Consider the following 24,623-nt stretch of genomic DNA (forward strand, 5'->3'; position numbering starts at 1 on the left):
CTCCCGCGTGGCAGTCGCCATGCGCTTCAAGATGTGTGCAAATTTCCTGTAATGTGCCCAAGCCTGTTCAATGTTGTCACCAAAGGAGTTTCCTGCCGCTAGCATGCGGCGGGCGCCATACTTTTCTTGGCATGCCGGAATGTGAGCCTTCACATGCCACGGCCCCACTGCCAGGCCAGGCATACCCTCCACGTTTCCTTGAACCATCCTGCCAGCACAACACATCACCATTCAAAGGGGACGCTGCTGTGCACTCCGACGAATCCACACACTCATAGCATGACTAGTACTAGACACTAGGAGTGAAATTGTTCCATGCAATAATTGTACAGGGCACATCTTGACGTAAACGCCAGGCATGATGGACGAAAGATTATACCTTCGCCAATATGGGTCAAACTGGCAAGCAATGTCAATGAAGAAGTACTTCAGATCCTTGCCCTCCTCAGGCTTGAACTCCTTCAGCAGACGCTGCAGGAGCAACTCGTAGTAAACAAAGCACTCCGGTGTGAACAGGTTTGCCGCCACGAGAACATACCCGTGGCGGCAAACTGCTGCTGCCACGCCCTACGCACAAGCACATGCGGGAGTGTCAGACCGGCTCCAAAGCACCAGCACATCTTCTTGTTACACGCTTTCCTGCCAAGCAAGGTACATCCTGCAGAGCTGCAATTTAAGGCTGCCATAACCCTACCCCTTGTTGAACTCGCCAGATCCAAGCAAGACCCAATCAACCGTGGGCATGGTATTCAGTATTTTTACCACCTGAAGCAAGGCACGCTAGGGTGCTGCCAAGTATTACCCTTGCCAGCCGGGGCCAGGAAAAAAAGAGAAAAAAATCATGGATATATGAGATGCATGCCAACATCAGTAAGCGCAACAAGATCCCAGAAAAATGCGAGGAGACTCACTTGCACATATAGGCGCAGCTGCGTGTCTGAGGCGGTTGGCGTGGCAGCAACGAACTGAGAGCAGACCGGCCGCTCCAGCGCCGCCGGGTCCAAGGCCTTCCGTTGAGCGAGCAAGGCCTTCACCTCTTCATCAGCAATGAAGGGGCTATAGGGCAGCTTCGGCTGCAGGAAATCAGAGGCTTTGCCCGCCGCCCTGAGCTGCGTGAGTCCCAGGCAGGCGTCAGCAATGGCTGCCACGCAAGTGCGAAAGCAGCAAGGACACTGCACAGTGGGGCCCCCGGAGGCACGACTGTCCAGAGATTCCTGGGTCGCCGGGCCCACCTCAGCTGCATCTCTGCCAGTTTGAGCCGCGAGGCTGCCTGCTTCCATTTCTGGTGGCGATGACGACGCTGCTGCTTCCCTCTGAGTGTTCTCCTGGGGCGGCGGCGGCTGGCCGAGCTGCAAGTCTGAGTCACCGCTGAGCCCTGCCTCCGAACAGATGGGCTGCACGCCAAGCCTGTTGAGGTCATGTGTGGCGATGTCCATTCTGCGCCACTGTCTGACCGCCACTGGGAGGTTCCTCCAGATATTTTTGGGCAGGCCACTCAGTTGCCCGTACGGCACACAGCCGTTCCTGACGTGCACCTCCTCCAGGGCGCTAGTCCAGGCGACCATTGAGGTTGGGCTGGCGAGGCTGAGCTCATGCGTCTGCAACATGAGCGCTCCAGAGTAGTAAACCAGCGGCCTCTGTGGCGTTGCAGGAAAGCATCCCATGCTCACAGGATCGACTGTGAAGGCGGCACTGCACCCGCCACACCTGAATGCTGGGGGGCTGACCTCTGTCCTGCCGCTGATCGAGACATACACAAGCCTGCTGATCGTCTCCACCTGCTCCCACACTGATCCCACCCTCCCAGCCTGACTGCATGGACTGCAAGCGGGCAGGGCTGCTCTGGCAGCTGTCAAAAACTCTGCCTGCAGCTGCTGCTTCAGTGCTGCTTGGCGTGCAGGCTGACCAGCTTGGAAACATGTGTTCCTGAATACATTGTCATCAAAGCACGCATCCCATGCTTGGTGCAGCCGTCTATTATCCTCTTGAGCTGCCTGTTTCCGCAGACGCCGGCGTGAGGGCGGAGGCTGATAATAGGCAGCAGCGGCTTCTCCATCTCCATCTGCAAAGCCATCCTGCTGTTCTTCCTGCTGAGCTGTGTTTCTTGCAGGGATCCGCCAGGATGGAAGGGCGCTGGCCGGCCTCCGGGGTCCCCTCGGTGCAGATGTTGCCACAGTGCTGCCTAGGTTCCTCCCAAATCTGCGGCCTGGCTGCAGCAGAGCAGGAGTGTCGGCTGATGGTATCACCTTGACACTGACCCTCCACCTCTTGTTCCTGACCATTCGTCCTGCATGAAGTCATCACACAACGGTTTCTGCAAGTGATCCACCAGGACATTAAAGGAATGAGAAGTACATCAGCAGCATGCCTTCTAGTACAAGTGATACAACTATCCTTACAAGCACCTGGGCTACTTGCTACTCTTTGGGGTGCACAGTCCTCTCCAGATGCTCCTCATCAGATTGGCATTCCAAGCAAAGCCAGGTCAGGGCAGACACCCACGGCTACTCACAGCAGCAGAGGGATCGTAACGCTCACCAGAACAATTGAACTTGATGTTGGTTTAGATTGTAGACGACTTCAGTGTCTGTCCGGTGCATCAGTGCTCAATTCAGGTGAACGCTCTGTGTTGCCTGCACGCATTTCATTTCAAGGAATTGGCTTGGCAGGGCATGCAGTCACTACGAAAGAAGTAGACATGCACGTCGATGGTCGTGACATTCGATTAGCTGAGTCCAAACAAGTCAAGGATGGGGATGCCAAAAAACCGGCAAAAGTGCGAACCTCACATGGCCAGCGACAGAAGACTTCAAGAATTCGTTTAAATTACTCCCATAAACATTTGCGGCCGTCCCACCCCCCTTTCAAATCCTACTTTGCAACGGTAACCTGGCAAATGGCATTGCTGTCTTCGCAGAAACGAGTAGCGCACGATCCTATAGATACAGGCTTGACCGAAATAATTAGCTTGACGGAGGTACTATGCAATGCTGAGATTGTTGTAGGTAAATCTGAAGGATGTGCAGCATTGCTTTTGTTATTGCACGCCCCGAAGGGGCGTAAATCAGAAAGAGAGCCAAATCCACTAATGTAGTGGAGTGCATGTCCACTAAAGTAGTGGATTTTGCCCGACAGAGTAGGATGCCTGGTGACCAGATCCAAACTCTCAACCCTCCCAAACCCCAAATTCAAATTCCAAACATATCCACCAGAAGTTGCAGTCCACTGTCTGGGCTTTTGGTGTCTCTAAGCATCATTTCTTCCCAATCCTCCCATTCGGTTGTACATGTCTTGCAGACAATCGAACACATCACTGCGTTCACGTTGTTAAAGCAGATCTTGAAATGTTTTAAGTTTGTGACAAGCTCCCAGCTTGTTAGCTGAGTCAGCAAGGCTTCTTGAAAGACACTCATCAAGATCGTTTATGACAGTGCAACAACTCACAGGCGGACCGGATAGGGCCCTCGACGGTCATAAGTCGTCAATGCTGTGTTATTGCAACGCTTCTTCCTGAAATAGTCCTCGAGTATTTAGCCTTCAACCTCACTGCTGCATTATGAAAGCCTCTTTACTATAGCAATGTTTCAACAGAAGTAGATATCCAAGCCAGCTGTCAGTCTGGCTGTACATGCAAGATTGAGGGCAGCATGCATGCATATTCGTATGTTGCATGCACTCAGAATCTGTTACTAAGATAATAACAAGAGCTCTCTCTTCTTGCCAAGCGGAAGGGCTCCTCCCGCGGTGGATGCAAATTTGACTCGTCCCTTTGTTAACGAACATGGCACTGCTTGCACAGATAGAGAAGCAATTAAAAGGACCTGCTTCACTCCTGGAGTACTTTTATATCAGCCATGGCGAGCCGCCAGTGCACTCACAGTAAGCTCTGCCGACCCACGGCAGAGAATAGCGCAACTGAGGCTTGTCAACGATTGAGTTCAACGATACAACAGAATTCTTCAACCTAGGCCTTGACCCAGCGTGCAATGAACTCCTTGCCCTGCCGGCCCTCATGGCTCTGGTCCTCAGGCACTGCCTCAAAGAAAGCCCTCTCAAAGCCTGCATGCATACCAACAACCCGTTGATCAATGACACAGCTTTACAGGTTGATTGGACACTCAGCAACCCGAAGATTTGAACTGGATGCGCCCGGCTACCGCTGCATGAAATCGGCACAAACCGAAACACTGTATACACCCCTGGCAGACTGGCTACCGCTACAGCCACAGGTAAAGAGATTACCCTGCTGATGCAACCTGCTGCATGCGTCTCATGCATTTTAGTCAGGCTTCAAGGTCTTGAAGAGCTATGATTGAAAATGAAGTACTCAATCTCATCCCACAAGGACTTTTGGAAGGGATCTAAAGAAGTGCTGCTGAAGGCATCCGCATCCGGCCTTGGAAGGCTGGAGAAGCGCGCAAAGTAGCAATCACAACATTTAAATCCTTACCGTGGGGAGACAGCAGCTCGGTGTAGAGCTCAGGGGTGAGAGGGAACGGCGGCCCCTCGTCGCGTGGCCTGGCAGGATCTACAGGGAACATGAGGGTTACTAATTCACCCCCGGGCCTGATCTGGCGCGCCCATGCCTCGGCCCACCGGCTCCTCATGTCCGGGTGCATAGCGCACAGGAACCTGCGAGGTGGCATGAGTCAAAAATGTTGACTAAATACCACTTGCCCGTGCCGTCAAATGTGCGAGGGCAATGCCATGGGCAGGCAAGAGTAGGGTGAGCACGTCATCGCAACTCCTCACCAAGAGCTCACTGTGTATGAAAAGTGCTGTGCTGCACTAACAGATACTTGCATTGCTAAGCTTCATCGGTGGCTGGAAAAATGTAGGACATATCCCGGTGACATCCGTCTTAGTGGCCAAAGACTGGCAGAACAGCATCTCAAGATGAAGTCAACCCTGATATTTGCCTCGAAGTGTGTGCGCAAGAACAGCTTGCCATCTTTCCAGAAATCTTGTGAAGGGGATACTTACGTGTAGTCATAGCCGATGTCAAACAGCCCATCCTCATACCGAAAGAAATCGCCTGCAAGGTAAAAAACTGCTCAGGAGAGCCTCCCAACGCAGTGCTATTTAGCAAAGTAGTGTTCTCCACAATGGAGTTCACTAACAAGCTGAAGCGTGGCTTGGTCAGTGCACAGATATTATGAGCTGAACATGTGATTGATACACTGCACAAAACCCCCTCACTAAACAAGCATGTGTACCTTGCTTAAAATGAGCTTTTGAGGCCAGTTTCTCCGCCAGCCCAGATTGGCTCCTATACTCCTCTGCTGCTTTCACCTACGCAACACGCATGATTTAAGGTTCCACATTCAATTTATGACTCTCACAGAGGTGTAGGCCTCTTTGGTCCAGCAAAGCATGCACAATTTAAGTGCAGAATGCTGTGGCGAGATAACAGAGATGATCAAGGTTTTTGTGCAGGATAGCTGTGCTCACAGCATTGCTGGAGAGCTCCAAGCCGATGGCTTCTTCTGCACCTTGCTCGGCGAAGAGCAGGACATCATAGCCCCTCCTGCAGTGCACAACTGGACATCGACTCACTAATGCTCAATTCAACCCAGAACCCACTAAGTCCCCAATAGAAACATATCAACGATTTATGAGGTGGAATACTATTTGAGCGTGATCATCTGCAGGAGAGACGATTACATACCCGCAACCAGGTACAAGCGCACGCTTTCCAAGCACACTCAGATGTCCAGATGTCAGCTTGTTCACCAAGGATGGGGCCGATCTTGACGCGTCGAAACCCTGCACGTTGGGAACTATTTCAAGAGGTACAGACAGGGAGTTAAGGAATTGCAAAAACGCCAAGAAAACTAGAAATGTTGCAAGCGTTCTACACCTGGCCAGCAGGAAGGCCGTCCGACCAGATCTGAATCCATCTGCTGTTATATTCCTCGTCGCTAGGCATTGCGTGGGACAAGAAACGCCTGGAGAAAGTATTAAAGCGTCGCTCAAAGCTCGTGAGCACTGGTCGACACGATGGATAACACGAAAGCATGGGCCATTGCCCCAGCGCTGGAGTCCTGCTGCTCTGGGAACGTGCTGTGTAGCTCGTCAAGCACCAATATGCAGTGAATGCTCTCTCGGAATTGATCAAGTCTATCAATATTACGATGGGTGGTCAATTCAGCGTAAGGTTCTCGACATGACTGAACTCACATCACCGTTTCTCATCCCCGGTCCTGATTTGGATGCCCACCAGTCAAAACGTCAATGCCCATGCACCAACAGTGAGACTGCAAGCTCTCATATTGCTTCCAGTTCCACATTCATAGTGTTTTACCGTAAATCACTGAGCCATGAGCTTCAGCAAGCACTGGCACATGGCGCCAGACGGTGCCCTCATGCACACAGCACTGGCTAGCTTGGGCAACGCCCATGTCACATGGAATGCCAGAACTGGCAGAATGCAAATAAGAAAGCCTCTGCGGCAGCTGCAGATGATCTGAACAATAGGGCATGACATCCATGTAAGCAGTCCACCACTTGGTTCTACTACAAGAAATTCTTCTTCTAGAACACACTCTGAGCTCCTCTCTGGACAAACTTGAGGGGATCCTATGCTCGTAATCTCTCTTCTCCTCCGCACAAGTTAGCAGGCTGCAGCAGCCTCCCTACAAGCGTTAATGTCCCACAAGTGCTCCGCTCAAGGTTCGAGCACACAAATGCTGCACTCCTGCTCCCCTTCCAATCTCTCTTTGAGATTAGAGACTCTCTGATAACTGACTCTCTCTCTTAAACTGCAGCAGCGCTATTTATACCGCGGTGTTGCCACATACCCTCACACTCGCCCATCAAAGCCGTCAAAGAATCCCTTCCACGCTCCGTCGCCTGACCACCAACACCACAGAAGCCACTCATCAATTTCACCAGAAAATAAGATATTTGGCGCGCCATGCTAGCCTGCCCTGCTGCTGCCTATTCCTTTCCAGGAGGTCTCAGTAAATATGGGTTGTTACGCTACAGAGCAAGCAATGAGGCCAGTCTGCTCCCAGCATTGCCTGGTTCTGAGGGTCAGCAATGCTGGCGAAGACCAAAAGAACACCTCGACTCCATTGCAGACCCTCTAGGGCAAAGAGGACCGTGAAATTCAAGTTGAAAATCAATCTCAGGTCTGCGCTGAGGTTGCAGGCAGGTGCAGGCACATGCGCGCACCTTCCAGGGGTGCCAGCTGGGCGATGAGTCGCTGCCAGGGTGGCGGCCCCTGCCCGCTGCCGCGGACCCGGCCATCCAGTCGGAGGCTGATGTAGAGACCCTTGTCCAGATTAGCATTCGCCAGCGCGGTCTGCTCGTCAAACCATGCCTTCCACTCCTCCAGCCGCAGGGGTGTCGCCTTCCACCTGCAACAGATGTGGATATTAAGTTCAGCGGTTTGGCGCCACTCATGCACATTGGTCATTCAATTTGGGTACAGAAAGGTACTGACCCAATGTCTTCCTCGCCCACTTGATACTGCCTATGACCTCCGTAGCTGAGAACCTTTTCCTTTTGGGTAGAGCTGTATCCGTGTCACGAGAGATTCTCTGCTGATTGCCCAAGTGCCGCCAAAGTGACTGACAGCATTTCAGTATGGTGGCCACAGCAAGAGCGCAGCCCTTTTACCACAGTAAGAACCCTTATTTTGTGCTTTTGGCAGTCACAAACAATGCTTAAGCGGACAGCCGCATCAACTTTAAATTTAGGTGCAGAGAATGAGACACCCACCTGAGGTCATCTGCGCTGCTGCTGCCGCTGCTCTCTGCCGGGGCCGCGCCGTTGGAGGAGGCCGGGTCCCCCGGAAATATGGGGAGAGGCACCACCAGGACCCCCCGCTCCTGCAGCTGCTCCCTCAACGGCTCGGCCGCCTGCACCGCCGCTGCGACCTGCTCCGGAGACCCCGCCGCTATAACCTGCAGGGGAATGATAATATTTGTAGCTTGACGTGCACTTGCGACGCAGCCCTTTCTCCTATCTTCTGGTGCTCGCTCTGCCTTGATGTCCGCATATCTCTTCCTCTAATCTGTGTAAAGTTGAGTGAAGGAAGGCCTGCCCAGGGCACGTGCAGCAGCAGTGGATCAGCACTCATGTCAGTAGCACTGGGATCTGACAAGCTTGCATGCAAGCATTAAAGCAGATGACATGGCTGTGTACTGCTTGTAATGCAGGTGAAGCATTGTACAGTGATCCCGTACCAGACTTGCCAAAATGCATCATGTCCATGTTTCATGCTTATGCAAACATACAGTATTAAAGATCAGCCCTTCTAGGATACCACACTTGAAGACACCCCTTTCACTAATTAACACAGAATCCTGCATGAACACAGGATTAGATGTTAAGCAACGCATGAAGAGTTCTCAAGAATCCGCCGTGTCGAGAGGGGGTGAAAAGGGGGTGCAAGGGTATACAGTGGCGCACCACTCGGGAGAAGGATCGCAGCTGCCCAACTTTCACGCGGCGGCCGTTGGCCAGGGAGAGAGGCAACGCCCCAAGCCGCTCCTCCCGCGTCAGCCGCGCTATCTGCTTGTCCCGCGCCTGAGCACACAACCCAAACACTCAATAACGCGCACATCTCGGATGTAAGTTCCTGACATTAATTATGGAACCCTGAAAAGGTACAGTAAATCTGCAGTCATGTGCCTGCCGTCCCTTTGCAGCAGTAGCGACTGACAGAAAGCCACGTGAAGTGAGCTGACTCATCAACCACTATTTGTCTAGATGTCTCGTAGATGACATGCAGATGTCAAGTCATGACATCTACATGTTTGCACGACATGAAGTATACAGACCAGTGCTTGCGGGGACAGACCACGACCACGCCATGCCAGGGCATGCATGCACATGGCAGCACATGCGCGCACCTGCAGATCGCGCCGCAGGAAGAAAGCAAAGGTTCCGGCAGCCGCCAGGTCAATGCCGAGGCTCTGCGCCACGTCAGCGAGAGGTAGCGCTCGCTGCGCGCCCCCGAGCGAGGCAATGACCTGCGTCGTGGCTATCAGCGCTCCCACTGATGCGCTGATCCCAAAGAAGCCGAACAGAACTAGACGCAGCGCCCTGCAGGCGGCATGCATTGCTCGCTCGAGAGATTATCCAGAGCATAATCCTAGGTAAGAGCTGAACTGCTTGGTAATGTTGCTGCATTTCCTTGCAGCACATGTAAGAAGGTGTTTCTGGTCGGCAGCAAATAATGGCCATCTCTGGGGATCATCAGAGGTTACCGCAGACTACCAGTCGATGACAACTTTTGGATGAGAAGATGGAAAGGACGGTTCCACGCCTCAGTTTTGGAAACGCATGCAAAAGAGCAACGTGCATGCCAGCAAAGTTTCATCTTCAAAGCGGTAAACCAGCTCTCCCAGGAAGCACCTGAAGGGGGCTTCCACCTCGCTGCGAATCCCAATATTTGCGGCCTCAGGCTTCCTGCACGAGAGGCAAGAGAATTGAATCCCATTCTCTGTGTACATTATTGGGATTGGGCTGCCATTAGAAAAGCACAGGAAAAGAGCCCTTGCACACCTGTCAAGGCTAGGCGGTGGCGTTTTCGAGGCCATGACGGCACCTCTCTTCGATCTAAGGCATCCTTTACTATTCTTGGAATTCCTTACATTAGATATATCGGCGAGACGACGCTGGCAACCCAAGCGGGCAATGCAATGGCTAGGGGCAACTTGAGAATTTTTGAAATGATATTCCGGAAAGGATCTTGGACGATGTGGTGGTCTTGAAGGAACCCATGAATTACAACAACTTCTGGCGCTCGCCATCAGATCTATCTAATTGTTGAAAAACAGATGCTATTGTTGGGGAGCCAAGTTCGCCTTGCTTACTTGCACTCTTATCAAGTCTTATCAGGGAACCTTGTCGAATGAAATAAACAATACCTTTCAGCCAATGTATCAGCGCAATAAATCTTTGTAATTGCAGATATATCCAACTTCTCAGCAGGCTAGTGTGTTCACAATCATCCACGTCGAGCCTTTCACAGGCCAACGCCTCCTATTTTGGCCATTGCGCCATATGCATTTGAATTTACTTGACAGCAGACAGCTCAGCAAAGTGCTCCTGCTAAAGCAGTGCTTACAGACTCTCTGCATTTTTGTGCATGTTTGTTCACCCAATGGGCATCAAGAGCGAGTTTGGAATCATGGAGCAGGAATAGTGCTTACGGGAGAGATACACTTGGCAAGCAGTCTAGACTATCTGTCTATAGATCTTCAGTTCACTGTGTGCTTTACAGCCAGCACTTCTGGCTTCACTGGACATTCTGAGTTCAAGCTCTTTCACTTGAAGTGCAATCATAACTATCATATCATATCAATCTGCAGCACGGCACTAACCGTTGCAACTGGACATTCCTGGCTACTGAAACCCACCTGTACGCTACTTATACAGGCCAGACATTGAATCAAGGAGACTGTATGTGGTCGTATATGTGGCTTCAATTGTTCTGCCTATAATCTGCTGCTTCCAACGGCGTGCGCCGCGACGGCAGGTGGGTCGATTCTGACACCCCGCCTTGCTATGTGAGTGGGTGTACCTAAGCATGCGTATTTGGGTTACGCTTAGTCCTGTTATACTCCCAAATGATGAGGCCCTCTCTCATGGAGCACTGGCGGCCCTCTTGCCCCTGCGCATGCACCTGGCTTCGCCCCAGATCCTCAGCTGCTGGAGGGCTGGCTTGAGATAAGGGACTGTAAACACTCCTGCCACTATCTTGCATGTGCTCTGATCAGGCGCCGGCAGCACTTCTGCTGCCATGCGCGCGTTTGGTCTTGTGCTTCACTGCGACTCCTGCGCTGCGCATGCGCCGAACCTCCTCGAGCGCTTTTCTGCGGCCGGCCGACCGCCGCTCCTGTTTCCGCATGCGCGCCTTGGCAGCCGCCTCAGGATCCACCAGCGCCTGTGTGCAGAGTGTAAAACCGCACAGTCAGAGCCTGTTTGTGCGCTCATTATGCAGCTCCAGGAACAGAAAGACATGTCTTGGTAGAGCAACAACTACACTCAAGAGCTCAAGCTCTCAACATAGGCCCTGATTACACTGCATGCTCTCTTTTGCAGATCTTGCAAAGCTGGGAGCCCCTGTCCTTGTTTTGCCCAATGTGTCCGGCAAGCAAAGAGCAATCAGGAATCCAGAACCAGCGGCACACAATTACAGCAGCGGATCATCCCCTGTGTGCAAGGCTGGCGAGAAATTGCAGCACAGGCCTTGAGAGGAAAATTTAATAAAAAGTGTGCTGCGAGGTGAGTCACCTGCAGCGCCTTTTGCCGGCGGCGCTCGGAGCGCAGGTCGCTGACGTGCTGTCGCGCGCGATTGTACGCGGCCAGCAGCGCCTCTGGGCCCGCCACCGTGCGCAGGTGCGCCAAGACCTCCTCGGCAAGAGCCTTCACCTGCAGCAATTTCATAGCATCGATCATTAGAGATCTACTTGTGGGTTGCTGTTTGCTGGCGGGAACATGGCAACCATTGTCTTGATGAGTTCAGCGCTGGCAGCAATGCGGTACCATGGCAGAGGCTTGCAAACGAGCTGTTGAAGCAAACAGATCTGGAGATGCTGTGAGCTCAGCTGAATACCACCCCTCAGGTCTAAGAACAGCTGTCCCAAGCCCGCAGCACAGGTGTAATTAAGTACAAGGGAGTGCATCATGGTGGGAAAGGGAAGGATGCACTTGGCAGTGTAAGACCCTGTGATGAGAAAAGCGCGCACCTCGTCGGAGTTTGCGGCGTTGCTCTCGGTGATGCGGTACAGCGGCAGCAGCACGGACGGCAGGTACGGCACTACGGACTCCTTCCCGAGCCGGCTGCCGAGCGCGGCCGCAAACCGCAGCGCCGCCAGACGCGCTGCCTGCCGCGGCCACGCGCGATCATCGGCGAGTCTTGCCATCCGCCTGACCAGCCCGTGCAGCGTCAGCGCTGACCTGCCTTCCCCTTCTGCCGCCTCCTCAATGGCATCGTCAAGGTCAGCGTCCAGGTCAGCGTCGTCCGCCACATCAGCGCCGCCCGGTCCCCCTGCGGCTCCTGCGAGCCCCGGCCGCACTCGGTCACTCCCACCATACTTCTTGCAACCGTTGCTACTTTGACACCTCCACAACACCCGCATTTTCTGCGTGGGTCTTGGCACAATGAGGTAAATGAGCACAAACAGCAAGGGGATTATATTGTGAAACATGACAATCCCTTTGCAAACAGTGGCAAGGAAGAAGTGCGGTGCCCGTTTTGGCGTCGGCCGTACCATTGCCTATTTTGGCGGTGTCAGCTGCGGGGCCAGAATTGGCGACGCTGCTCAAATTTATGGATTTTCCGGCGGCCGGCACGCGGCCGGCGGCGGTGTCGGTGGCGAGCAGACGGGGGGCGAGGAAAACGAGGTTCTTAGTTGCCTGTGACAGCAGAGCGTCGTCGGCCGCCTCCGCCTCCAGCTGTATAAAGAGCAGAAACGCCAGCCTGCCTGGCGCTGCCTCTTCTTCTGCCAGCAATCCCTCCCCTGAACAAAGAACGCCCAACTTGCTCAGAACACTTCATGCCGCCAATTAGCATGATTGTGATTTCAATGCTGTTCCTGCCAGAGGCAAGGTGCGCCTGCAGACAATGAAAAAAAAAGACGATGCATACAATGCAGCTCGTACAAGCCATCGCAGCCACTATTCAGAGCAGAGGAATGTCAGGCTCCTTTGCGAATGCTGCAAGCCGGTCATTGACAAGCTTTGTATGACTGTGACAAGCTCTCAAGGACACCATGGAAGGATGATCAAAGGGAGAGTAGATAAAGACAGGAGTGTAGCCTCACCGATGGTGCTCTCGGCGAAGGCGAGGCCGAGCAGGCGGGAGGCGGCCTTGCGCACCCACAGGTGGCGGTGAGTCAGCAGGGGCGGCAGCTGCAGCCAAATCTGGCGTACCTCCCTCCGGCCAGCCGACCACTGCACCTGCACGAAACCACACAAGTCATGCTCGCCCTCAACAACAGTAGTAAAAGACAGCGATTATGCACTTCACTTTTCATAAGTTAGGCTCCTCGCCAACGCTTGGCTCCCTTCGATCTCATGCCATTTGATCATGCACTCAGACGAGTCAGGCACCCTACTAATACCCTGACGGCACAGAGCCTCTGCATGTTCCAAGCGCAAGTGCTGAATCTGCACAGTTCAATATTCTGAATTATTCCCAGGCATTGTGCATGGGCACACCAGATGAAGATCCCTGATTTGGCTCACTGCAGCTTGTGCCAGCGATGCTGAACGGGAAGGCAATTGCAGTGGGGAGTCAATTGGGAGTGTACCTGGGCAGGGGAGGAGCCCACAATCTTCTCCAGCAGCAGCAGGCACGCGTAGCAGACCTGCCACCCCTGCGCAATATTCTCCGCCTCCGTGCAAAGAACAGCGCCACTCTCCTGCAGCCAAAGCATTTGATTATTATTTATTATTACACGCCTTTCCAATCCATGAGGATCAGGTGCGTCGCAGCAGCGTTTCTATGACAGCCTTCCAACCTTCTCTATCTGCCTGGTGGAGTGCTGTGAATGCCTGACTTTATCTCCGAGCAGATACAATTAGGCATTCACAGCACTCCCATGCTAATTAGCCTGCCCTGTACCAAAGTGATGCCCAATGAGGTTGTCCCATCGATTGTGGCCTGCCTGAACGTGACCATTTGGCACAACAGGGACTGCTCAGCAATGACTGTATTAAACTCAGATCAGGCGGCATCATGATGCTTGCTCCAGCAACGCAAGCTTTGTTAAAATTTGCTCCAAACAGGGGTCAGATTCATTGCATTGCCGGACATACACTTCAGCCCAGTCATCATCTGCATCAGCAGCTCCACAAGACCTGTCCAAGAGTGTAAAAAAACAACTTTTGTCTTCTTGACCTCCTTTTCAAGATGCTGCGCTTTCTCCTTGCTGAAAATGTGATACAAATGTAGCCCCTACCGAGACAGATGAAAAGAGGAGCCTGAACTCCTGCGAGTGTGCTGGAGCAGACACGCTCAAACTGCTGAGGGACAGCACCTCTCTCTGTTCTCACAGAACGTGGTGCGAATGACCGCTTGTATTGCACTCGAGACCAAACATGCCCCTGAAATACGCATAAAACAGAGTAGCCGGACCTCCTGTGAGGGAGCCTGGGCGGACATACCCGAGCGGCTGAGCAAGAACTGCTTTCTTACCCGATCCACCTAAGGTGGTGCAACCCAAATTCTTCTTGCTAATGAGTGAAGACCGGAAAGACACACACAACAAACAGAACGTTACCTCCTGCGAGTGGGCTTGCAGCGTGGACAGCAGCTGCGGCAGAAGGATGGGCACTCGGTGTCCAAATCTGGCGCCCTCAGTCTCCGCCATGATTCCCAGCGTCTGCGCGCCGCTCCTGCCCAGGCGCGGGTCTGCGCCCTCCAGCCACTTCTGACACATGCTCGCAAAACGGTCCAGCTGCACCGGGTTGGCTCGCTGCACAGAATCCCCACAAAGTCTCCTCATATGCGTACAGCCTCTGCCGGAAAGAGCGAGTCCCGAGACCAAAAGCAGGCACAGCAAGAGGACGCTGGACAACCACTTGATCGCCTGAAACTCACTGGCTGACTGTGGCAGAATCAAGTAGTAGCACATGACTTGTTTCGGGAACCGATCCATTTGCACCGGCGTCGCACGCAACAAAGAGATAACCGCGCAGCCTTTCAACATGCATGCGGGAGTCAGGCGCGCTTTGAATGTGGCAGAACGCATGCGCTATTGGGACATGTTACAGACACTCAATCCCATGTGTACCAACTATCAGGCCCGTAAGAGGCAGACTGACAAGCGCACACGTGGCATTGAGGATACTCGCATGTCCAGATGCCATGCTAGCAAGACGATCGAACAAAGCACCTTCGTGAGCAGCTCAAGTATCGTTACCACATTGCGCTGAGGACTGAACCACCATAAAATGCAGACGCTGCCATGCGGCACCTAGCAGAGAAGAAGGGGGACAAAATAGGGTCACACACCGAGAGCAGTGCTTTGCTGAGCACTGGGCCAGTCGCTGTCATGCAGCACCCTTGTTACAGGAAAGAAGGGAACCCTAAAGGGAAATAAATGGGTGGCCCACCGACAGCAGGGCTTTGAGGGCGCGGCCGACGAGCGCGCGGCACTTGGGGGAGGGATCGCTGACCAGACGCGCCACCAGCGGCAGGAAAAAAGCCGACGCGCGGTCCTTCTTCACGAGCACTTCCTCCGGAAACTTCTGGATCACCGCCTTCAAAACACAAAACACATTCGATTAGATCCCCGAAATAAGATGCCGGATTATTTGTTTATATGGCATCCCTTATCCATAGGCTTCATCCTTGCAACACTCTGAGCAGATTACCACATTCTACAGCTCCTGAGTACAAATGAGATGATCTACCTTTTGCTAAGATATGGACAGCATGCAGGAGCCTACATCTTGAAATCATGACAACATGCAGCGGCCATACGGCTTAAAATCTACGACAGGATGCAAAATGCCAAAAAAGAGCCGTGCACCTCTGGAAAGATAATCATTGCCCCTGGTGCATTCACAGCTTGCACAAAACGCACTGCGTCGGCAATTGCATTGCCATACTATCGGTGAACCAGCATCAGTAAGGGGTGACTCACGATCATGGCGTCGATGGCGGCCTCGCGGCCGGACTCGTGTTCGAATTCCAGGTTTGCCACGAGGAAGTCGAGGTGGTGTTCCAGCCGCTGCTCCCCCAGCGGATAGTCCAGCAGAAACATCAGCAGAATCGCACTGCACTGCGCACGCACCGAAGCCGACTGCGCCACAAGAGGAAATAGTTTAGGAGACCCCGCATATATTTTCTCATTGCGTTGCACTGCGCACGCACCGACGCCGACTGGGCCACAAGGGAAAAAAAAATAGGAGACCCCGCATATAATTTGTCGTTGCGTTGCACTGTGCACGCACCGGCGCTGACTGGGCCAGAAAAAAACTTGAGCCAGCAATGCAGGCAGCAAGCCCAGGAACGCAGCTACCATTGTGAAGGGACTTTTTTTACCACAGAAACACAAAGGAGGAACGGTACACAAGCAATATAAAAACTAATTGCGCTACATTGTGCACAGACCGACACTGACTGCGCCAAGATAAACCAAGTCAGCGGTGCAGGCGGTCCGCCAAGACTTTTGAGTGTCCCTCATGAAAGAAAAATGGACAAAATCTGGGCATGTAAAGGGCTCATTGGGCATCTAAGATGCCTCTGCTTCCTCAACAGGGAGAGGCCCGTTCTGAGGTACCCCTCATGCATGCATGCATGCACACACTGCAGCCTGCATGCATACTTGCCCACACCGCCTGGAAATCACCCACTTGCATCCACTGGAAAGGAAAACAACATTTTTCCAGTATAGTCAGTCAGCGGCGCACGTGTGAGCTGATCATGAGCTCCTGCACGCGCTTCATGAGCTGGTAGACTTCCTCCAGCATCAGCCGGCGCGCCAGGATGGCCTTGAGCAGATTGAAGGCCGCCACTGTGTTCGCTGCTGCCTCCACATCCACAAATGCTGTGGCAAGCAGCGCTCGCAGCTGGCCCTGCGTCGGCTGCAGGCAGCACACAAGCACGCAATTCACTCTCAATTCCTTCAAATTTGAAGGTCACATTCTGTCCATCTGTTGAAGTGTTACTTCTTTTGGTGCACACATGCAGCAGGGTGGAACTGAGACACGAGACGATTCCCTCCTTTTGGTGTGGCATGAGGTCGGGCAAACAAACAGCACGTGGATCTTCCCATGAAGATACTGGCATTGCTATCCTCGTCTGGCAGGTATGCCTGATCCAAGTGTTTCACATGGGTGCACGTTGCTGTGTGCTCACATCTGACGGACCTCATGTCACACCAGCACCCATTCCCGCACACAGCACTCCTGCCAGCTGACGAAGAATCAGCAGGCGAGAGGAATACAGTAACTCAGAAACATTTCATTTGGCCTTTGGATAGGGGGAACGTACCTTGTAGGACTCGCAGGAGCGCAGCAGAGCGGCAAGAAGCTTGAAGCCTTCTTGTGCAAGAGGAGCGTTTGAGTCTGGCGCACTTCGCAGCATCGCCATCACTGCCGCTCCTGCCTCCGGTGCAGCATCCGGCAGACCTGCGCCAGGAAACACATAAGATCAGATAAGATCAGATCAGGACTCCAGGAAAAGTACTGTACGCGCTTCAAGACTGGGAGACTTCTGCACTCTGCACAGGCTCGCTCTAAGTGGAATGCCAACAGAGGCAGAAGACAGAGACAAGCTTTGCTTGCTTTTTCTGCCTTGCAGAACAAGGGGTGAGATTTTTTCAGTGAAATCTACAAACCATCTGCTACGGATGACTCTGACTGCTGCCATTGCCAGAGTGGGAACACCATGACAACACTTATTGAGTAGCCCTTCGAATACTTGGAAATTCATGTTCATCAATAGGCAGTATCACAGCTAACACACTCTAGCAATGGATATGGGGCAACTTTCACTTTTATTCCTCAATTCCCTGCAGTCCCTCCCCTTGAACACAGTACGCACACAGAGACGTCAGGAGACCCGGCCTTGCAATGCCTCCAATCAATTCTCACAAAAACTCCAAATGCTAACCAGAATCACAAGCTAATGGTTATGTGGTGCTGACCTGGCAGCGGCAGCGGCGCCAGCAGGGCGAGGCAGCGCAGCGCCTTTTCGGCGACGGCCGCGTGGCGCGATTTGAGTGCGCGAGCCAGAACAGGCAGCAGCCCGTCCAGCATGCCCAGGTTCTGGGGGGACCTGTCTGACGTGGCGTTGCCTCTGCGCAGCGCGCGCAGCAGCAGCCGCAGCGCTGCGTCCACCATCAGGTGCTGGTGGCGGCTGCCGCCGTCTCCTGCCTCTTGCATTGCGCCTGCGCAAAGCATATGAGGGCCTTCCAATATATCTCATAATTTTCTTCTGAGTTTGCGATCTTTGCAAGCCTGGCCTTTGACTGTGACATGCAAGACTGGACATGTGTACTCGAAGCCTCTGCTAAGTGGACAAGTAAAACCCAGATGGGCACCGGGAGTCTTCCAGGGGTAAGACAAATAAGAGTGACACAACACCCAGAACCATGGCATCGTGGAGGTCCCGGACACGGCCACACAACCCTCCGATCCAAAAGTTATATTTATTCAAAGACTTAGAGTTGAATCAGCTTGTGAGAAAAGACGAAATGAGGCGGCACCGTCAGCCGACGCCTGCCCGGCAGCTTCCGCGGCGGCGGCAGCAGCCGCGCGCGCAGCTTCCTCTGCGGCCAGCCCGGCGTCCATTGCGCCGTGCACGAAGATGAACAGGTCTTCTGTCGTGACCGTTGGGTTCACGGCAATTCCTTGCACCGCTGCTTGCAGCAGCGCCTGCAGCTTGGCCCGTACTGCTGGACTGCTTGCGCGGCCCAGCCGCTCTGTGACCTGCAGCCAAGAAATCACAATGGCATTTAGGAAAGGTTGTGTAAATCCTAGTTGAATCCTGACTACAGAGCAAAGCGACAGAACATACTCAGGTCCCAATTGTGAAGAAACATGCAACAAAAATGAATTCTGTCGCAATGCTCCGTTGCCAAGATTGCAGGCCTTCAATGGTCCATATCAGAGCAGGAATACTTGAACATTCCAATATTTGAGCCGATGCCGCTCCTGGGACATATCATTTCTCAATCTGTCTAGGTACCCCTTTGTGGCAGCGTAACCTTGAATACCTGACTTCAGAGCTAGTAAATGTATTATCCGCATGAGATATGCACAAAACAAGACAGACGGATCAGTCTCCTTGCACCCGCAACGGCTGCAGCAGGGGTGCTTTGCGTATTTAGCGACCCTGCTCAGCCTCTGGTAAGTGCCTAGTTCAAACCCCTATGATTGTGGAGAGCAGAGTTACCATGAAAGGCAGGGAGATGCTTCCACTGCTCACCGACCGAGCAGGGCCACAATGTGCGTTGTAAATGCGATGCCCACTAACCACCTCACCCTCAGCGACATAACTCAAGGCTGCTCCAACGGCCTATATGTATTCCTTGGGTCATAACTAAACAGATGACCCATATCTTGCTTTGTTCAGAAGGAAGAAAAGCAACCGCATGGAAACAGGCTTCGTTGCGTACCGGCTGCAGAAGGGGCGCAATGTGAGTCCGGAATGTGACGCCCTGCGCCAGGAGCTGGTAGCTGTCCACGCCACGCGCGCGCTTGGCTTCCTTGCAGCCGCCCGCGAACGCGCCGGCCTCCTTCTCCTCGCCGATCTCCCCCCACACCTCGGCCTCTATCACTTCTAACACGTCCTCCATCACCCCGTCCAGCGCACCCGGGGCAGCGTCCTGATGCGCATGCACAGAAACTGTCACTGGACTTTTTTACTATCATATCTGTTTAAGAAAGATCGCACGGTTGCCAGTGCCGCACAGGAGGTCATGATCAACATAGCGGCGCCACGTCCTAGTTGTATACACAGAACTGTGAGCAGAGAGGGGACTTGTGCAGCGCCAAAAAAGAGAGTGCGCTGATAAGTGCCATGCAGCATAAATATTATAGATCTCCAGGATTGCCAGAATAAGAGCACTCCTCTGTTATATATATATATATAGGATTTAGGGTATCAATCAGGACGAAACCCAAGCAATGACCCTGTGTACAATCTGTGTAGGATCATCCGTGTTCAAAGCCAGATGGCTGCAGGAAGGTCCAAATTCCTTGCAGCATGACAAGGAAACACTCAGGACATGACCAGCGACCATCACTCCTCGATGGTCACTCATTGTTTTCCTATGCTGTATGACAGCACTCCATACTCTCACCACCATTCCATTTGACACGAAGTTGGCTGCACAGAAGGTCACAGGCCTTGTTCAAATTAACTCACTGACAATCTCAGGGTGAAGGGGCAATGCCAGCAGCATCCGAGTGCCAAGACCCTTCAGTCAGAGATCTCAGCCATGCAGCCCAACCTTGAGCAGGGCTTGCACGATGGCGCAGGATCAAAGTGCTTGCTCACTACTTCCTATAGCTTGGTATTAAAACTCAGTAGCTTAATTATTCACTCACCTTGAGCAGGGCTTGCACCATGGCGCAGGACCAAACTGCTTGCTCACTAGTTCCTATGCTTGGTATTGAAACTCAGTAGCTTGATTATTCACTCACCTTGAGCAGGGCTTGCACGATTGCGCAGGATCGAAATGCTTGCTCACTAGCTCCTATGCTTGGTATTAAAATTCAGTGGCTTCATTATTCACTCACCTTGAGCAGACCTTGCACACTTGTTATTGATGTTCAGAGAATGTGAAGCTTAGATGAGTTGCTTGTAAGGAGAGGCATTCAAACCTGAGGGCCAGTCTTGCCGGGTGAGCAGGATCAGACTGCCTGCTCACTAGTTCGTGTGCTTGGTATTGAAACGCAGTAGCTTCATGACTCACCTTGAGCAGGGCTTGCACGATTGCATGCACGGTGTAGCACTGGACGTGGCCCATGTATCCGCGCCGAGGCAGCGCTGATCGAAGTGTGTCGATGGCAAAGTGTGCGTAGTCAGCGCCCAACTCAGCCACCATCGCCACCAGCACCGTGCGCGCATCATCCCTGTGACATCATCGTTACTAAGCCCCTGTATGGATGATCACCTCTTCGATGTCTGTGTTTCATGGGCAGCACGATTCTGCATGATCCACCACAGAAGCTACACTGGTGGATGCAAAGATCTTGCAGATAGATGCGTCGTTCACAACTTTGTTTGCAGATTGATGCAGGTCCATTGCTTGGCAAATAGCAAGTTCCCGAAGAGCTGGCAATGGAAGGCAACAAATCCCGCTCCAAATTCCAGTTCGCCCTGGCCCCTTGTCTCAATGCACATGACTACTTCAAGAAGACCCATGCAAAGAGAAAAGATTCCAGAGACATTGGAGGTGGATACAGGATTTCTTGACCTGGCAGTGCAGCTTTCTGTAAATCTTGCTCAGGGGCATGGCAAGACCACATGCACTCCTCGTCTCATCCGTAGGCAAGCAACACAATCCCTCTTGTGCTCGATTGCTCCACAGGTCCGCCGTACAAAGCGAGGCCATGAGCCATAATTGCACAAGAAAACGCGCGGAATTGAAAGTAGAATTGTGGCTGACGATAAGGAGGTAGTGCAAACCTATAATATAACACCCTGAATCCTGGAGAGTTGCGCACCGGATGCGCTGCAGGCGCAGCTTGAGCAGATTGGCAACTTTTTGGAGGGCGGCCGGCAGCGCCGCGCGCGCGGAAGCCGGCGGAAGGTGCTTCAGAAGCTTCACCACTGCCAGCGCCACCGGCGCTCGCACCGCCTCCCTCTCCTTGTTCACCTGCGCAGCACATGAACTCGCTCAGAAAAAGAAAGTTAGACTTGTAAAAAAAAATAGATTTTATGTTATGACCAATGACACTCTTAAAAAGCTGCTGAGATGCAGCAAGCCCCTATAGTGTGGCTGGAGATCTGCTGATACCAGAACAACATCAACAGTGACAGTGGCTCCGCATTGCAATTCCGGAGGAGCAACCGTCTCAGCCAGCCGTGGAACAATTGCCATCACAAGGTAATATTAGGTGCCTTGTTAATCTACTCCTCGAATGACTGTGGCCAGGAGAAGTGGGAGACATTTACAGAGTGCCAGATCCTGGAGTCACTTCTAAATAGGTGTCTTTCCCTTTCACCTGTCCACAGTCACTCCAACAAGAAAGGTCATGGCGGCCGTAACGCACCAGGTGCATTTGCAGCGCAGGCAGCACGCGCTTGGTGAGGGTGGTCTCAATCTCTGCCGAGTCAGCGCTGATGTCAGCGGTGATGTCATCGCCGCCCTCCGCTGATGTCATCGCCGCGTCAGCCGCTGTCGGGAAGTGGAACGCGTCAATGATCACGCACACCGCCCGAATCACCGCCTGGTCAAATGCACATGTATTCTCAGCCAGCCAACATTGCATAACATATAACTCACCATCAAATGACTGACCGGTCATGCATGTCAGCAGGTGTTCTTCCATACCTGACAGAGATGCTCTTGAATTTCAGTGTGACATGCGCAAAAGGAAGACCTTAGCGAAGCTCATAATTTGTATGTGATTTGCGCATTGAGTGCTCGCTTCTAGAGCATGGAAACATCGACAAGACACAGCGCACACAGCAAGCAAATGGGCCAAGACAGCCCCTGCCCAACATAAACTTTCAGATCACACATGCTAGAAGAAGAATGACTCGGTCAAGAAACCCACCTTGCCCTCGTTCCGCTGCATGACGCGCATGAAGATGTTGAGCAGCTCGCGGTAGTGCGTCCAGTCGAGGCTTCCGGCCACGGCTCCGAGCGCCTCTACCGCTGCAGCCGAGACATTCGCCTCACGGTCCCTGTCTTTCTCCTTGCGCTCGTGGCCTGCCCCCTCCCCTTCCTTGCCTGTGCGTTCCACAGATTTGCCCAGGTTAGATCGCCAGCTGTGCTTCAGCAATCACCGCAGTGAATTTTTATTGCCGCTCTCTGCTTTAGAAACCAAATCACCGTGCAAATCACCGTACGCATGCAGGTCCCTTTGGTGTGTCAAACCCAGCCAGGTCCTTCCTGGTAATTGCCAATCAGGAAATAAAGCACCTTCAAATGCCATGTGCTTGGGGAGAAAGCACATTGTGTTGAAGTGACATGCATCAGTAAGCGCTCACCTTCAACAATGACCTGTTGGAGCAGCGGTACTGCTATGCCCAGCAGAGCTCCAGCGCCCAGGCTGCCCTCCTCAGCCGCCTGCATAGCATGAGATAATTTGAATGGCATACAAAGTAGCCTGTACTTACCTAAACTCGTTGTATATGCACCTATGCTGCGGCATGTCATGCGGAATGCTTCTATCCAGTCATGCAGCCAGCGGAGGCAGAGTATACTCCTTTCAACGCATACACAGGAAGGTGTGCATGGGCCGGCAACTTCATGTAAAATGGTAAACATAGTGTACAAGGTGCATATTGAATGCTGCACTTCACACCGATCTATGTTGTACTAGCAATTGCCGTTCAACAGTGCATATGGCCTAGGTAACGAGATCAAAACGCACCTTTTTGAGGCGGTAGAATGCCCGGGAGCGGCGGTGCAACTGCAAGTGGGCGACGTTGTTGAAAAAGTCCAGCTCCGGGTCGGCATCCGTGAGTTTGAGCAGGTCCTGGAAGCGGGTAGGGAACGCGCGCACCAGCTGCCTCAGCAGATCCACATGCTCCTGCACATAATACCAGAATGCTGACTCAATTTATTGGTTCAAATGAGCATATTTGAAGGAATTGGGTCATGTGCAGCCATCACAGCCTGCTCCAAATGTGTCCCAACCCAGGTTTGTTGCTCACGTACATCCACCACACAACGTGAACACCCGATACAGCGTTGTGCTACGTGGAATCTCCAGAAGAATGTTGAAGCAAAACAGAGACTGTAAGAGGTAAAAGGTGAGGTAAGCTGACCTGGCGGACGGCCAGACTAGGCATCGCCAGTGTGCGTTTCAGCTGCGAGTAGAGCACCCGCTCGGCCACCACGCGTATATCTCCCCCGGCCGCTGCCGATGAGTCATCAGATCCCCCGGTCGCCAGGACCTCCCCCTCCGCGCCGGACCCGCCGGCCAACGCCGGGGGGTCCGCTTCCACAGCTGCCTCCACTGACGACGTGGCAGCGGTCACTGCCTCATCTTTATCGTCGCCAAAAGCGGCGGCGGCAGAAATCAGCCGGGAGAGCGCTTGCGAGGCGGCTGCACGCGCGGCGAGATCTTCTCCATTCCGCACATCGGCCAAAGCGGCGTGCAGCAGCGGCAGCGCCTCGGTTGCGCGCATGGCGGCCCAAGTAGTTGGGTTGAGCTCCGCGTAAGCACCCAGCCGTGCGTCGTAGTCCGGCGCATCAATCTGCGGATATAAACAAGTTTTTGTGCCAACTTCTGTGTGGGCCAGCCAATGTGGAAATCCAACAGGCATGCATTGGCGACCAACGAGGTTGGTTGGCACGGACCAAGCATGCGTTGCTGGCAATGCACGGCCAATGCTCACATTTTCAACGAGGTCTGCTTTGTTTTAGTCGCATGCCCCAGAGGAAACACTGCCTCCTTACCCTTGGTGAACAGGGGCATATGGCACTGTGGTGTAGAGAAGGCAACAAAAATGCTTCTCCAACAGAAGCATTTTTGTTCACAACATCAAGCCACATTCTCCGGCTTGATGTCATACTTGTAGATGCCCATCCATTTGCGTGCATCATCCCGCCGCAGGCCTGTATGACGTAGTGCACCTGCTGCAGCTACAGCAGCAGCTACAGCTACAGCAGCAGCTGCACTACGTCATGCAGGCCTGCGCCGGGATGATGCACGCAAATGGGACGGGCATCTACAACTATGACATCAAGCCGGAGAATGTGTTTGTGCGCAAGGACGACAGCCACACCTCTGTGGCAGACATGGCGTTGAGGCCGGACAGCAGCCGGGCGGAGCGCTGCAGCGGTGGTAGCAGCCGGCCGAGCGACTCGAACGCGGCCGTGTGCGCGCCGCGTGCCTCGCGGCTGCTCAGACTTCCAGCGAGGGGCGCCAGCGCGGCGGCGTACCTCCACAGGTGCGCCTCTGGGATGCCACCTGGACAGGCATTAACCGCTCAGACTGCTGACTCGATTTGGGTGTCTCAGAAT

The 24,623-nt window shown here is 53.2% G+C and overlaps 4 protein-coding genes across 4 annotated transcripts in view; all 4 read right to left on the reverse strand.

Moving 5' to 3' along the window:
* Positions 1 to 1,381: 1,381 nt before the first annotated feature.
* Positions 1,382 to 3,002, reverse strand: COCSUDRAFT_28505 (hypothetical protein; the record flags this gene model as incomplete). The annotated part of the gene is made up of 3 exons (XM_005648361.1): positions 2,785 to 3,002; positions 2,539 to 2,633; positions 1,382 to 2,287 (listed from the first exon to the last, which is right to left on the reverse strand). A coding segment is annotated over exon 3 (900 nt), but the record flags the coding sequence as incomplete, so codon positions are not given.
* Positions 3,003 to 3,673: 671 nt separating this feature from the next.
* On the reverse strand, positions 3,674 to 6,108 carry COCSUDRAFT_53147 (S-adenosyl-L-methionine-dependent methyltransferase). The gene is made up of 7 exons (XM_005648362.1): positions 5,861 to 6,108; positions 5,669 to 5,766; positions 5,452 to 5,527; positions 5,217 to 5,292; positions 4,984 to 5,035; positions 4,451 to 4,632; positions 3,674 to 4,059 (listed from the first exon to the last, which is right to left on the reverse strand). The coding sequence occupies exons 1-7, from the start codon at positions 6,017 to 6,019 to the stop codon at positions 3,965 to 3,967; spliced, it is 738 nt and encodes a 245-aa protein (XP_005648419.1). The 5' UTR covers positions 6,020 to 6,108; the 3' UTR covers positions 3,674 to 3,964.
* A 1,021-nt stretch (positions 6,109 to 7,129) lies between these two features.
* On the reverse strand, positions 7,130 to 9,551 carry COCSUDRAFT_83671 (hypothetical protein; the record flags this gene model as incomplete). Its single annotated transcript, XM_005648854.1, has 5 exons — positions 7,130 to 7,361; positions 7,726 to 7,910; positions 8,419 to 8,535; positions 8,862 to 9,054; positions 9,517 to 9,551. The coding sequence occupies 5 exons, from the start codon at positions 9,549 to 9,551 to the stop codon at positions 7,130 to 7,132; spliced, it is 762 nt and encodes a 253-aa protein (XP_005648911.1).
* Positions 9,552 to 10,379: 828 nt separating this feature from the next.
* The window catches only part of COCSUDRAFT_65634 (ARM repeat-containing protein), a gene marked incomplete at its 5' end in the record, with an annotated part of 28,021 nt that continues 13,777 nt past the window's right edge, over positions 10,380 to 24,623 (reverse strand). The window contains 22 exons of the mRNA XM_005648363.1: positions 10,380 to 10,900; positions 11,251 to 11,388; positions 11,706 to 12,016; positions 12,231 to 12,479; positions 12,783 to 12,918; positions 13,272 to 13,382; positions 14,244 to 14,438; positions 15,079 to 15,225; positions 15,612 to 15,770; positions 16,381 to 16,554; positions 16,964 to 17,100; positions 17,619 to 17,861; positions 18,180 to 18,402; positions 19,092 to 19,301; positions 20,394 to 20,553; positions 21,148 to 21,299; positions 21,697 to 21,873; positions 22,204 to 22,379; positions 22,640 to 22,718; positions 23,026 to 23,184; positions 23,423 to 23,854; positions 24,386 to 24,570. Of these exons, the coding sequence (XP_005648420.1) occupies positions 10,730 to 10,900; positions 11,251 to 11,388; positions 11,706 to 12,016; positions 12,231 to 12,479; positions 12,783 to 12,918; positions 13,272 to 13,382; positions 14,244 to 14,438; positions 15,079 to 15,225; positions 15,612 to 15,770; positions 16,381 to 16,554; positions 16,964 to 17,100; positions 17,619 to 17,861; positions 18,180 to 18,402; positions 19,092 to 19,301; positions 20,394 to 20,553; positions 21,148 to 21,299; positions 21,697 to 21,873; positions 22,204 to 22,379; positions 22,640 to 22,718; positions 23,026 to 23,184; positions 23,423 to 23,854; positions 24,386 to 24,570 (4,124 nt within the window). The 3' untranslated portion in view covers positions 10,380 to 10,729. The remainder of the gene's footprint in view (positions 10,901 to 11,250; positions 11,389 to 11,705; positions 12,017 to 12,230; positions 12,480 to 12,782; positions 12,919 to 13,271; positions 13,383 to 14,243; positions 14,439 to 15,078; positions 15,226 to 15,611; positions 15,771 to 16,380; positions 16,555 to 16,963; positions 17,101 to 17,618; positions 17,862 to 18,179; positions 18,403 to 19,091; positions 19,302 to 20,393; positions 20,554 to 21,147; positions 21,300 to 21,696; positions 21,874 to 22,203; positions 22,380 to 22,639; positions 22,719 to 23,025; positions 23,185 to 23,422; positions 23,855 to 24,385; positions 24,571 to 24,623) is intronic.

This window comes from Coccomyxa subellipsoidea (assembly GCF_000258705.1).
Source record: "Coccomyxa subellipsoidea C-169, whole genome shotgun sequence".
Lineage (NCBI taxonomy): Eukaryota > Viridiplantae > Chlorophyta > Trebouxiophyceae > Coccomyxaceae > Coccomyxa > Coccomyxa subellipsoidea.

Coding starts and splice junctions, on each gene's coding strand:
- COCSUDRAFT_53147 (XM_005648362.1), bottom strand. CDS start 6,019: ATGCTTTCGTGTTATCCATCGTGTCGACCAGTGCTCACGAGCTTTGAG. Junction 5,528..5,668: donor GCGCTTGTACCTGGTTGCGG/GTATGTAATCGT, acceptor TGTGCACTGCAG/GAGGGGCTATGATGTCCTGC. Junction 4,633..4,983: donor GACATCGGCTATGACTACAC/GTAAGTATCCCC, acceptor GCCACCTCGCAG/GTTCCTGTGCGCTATGCACC.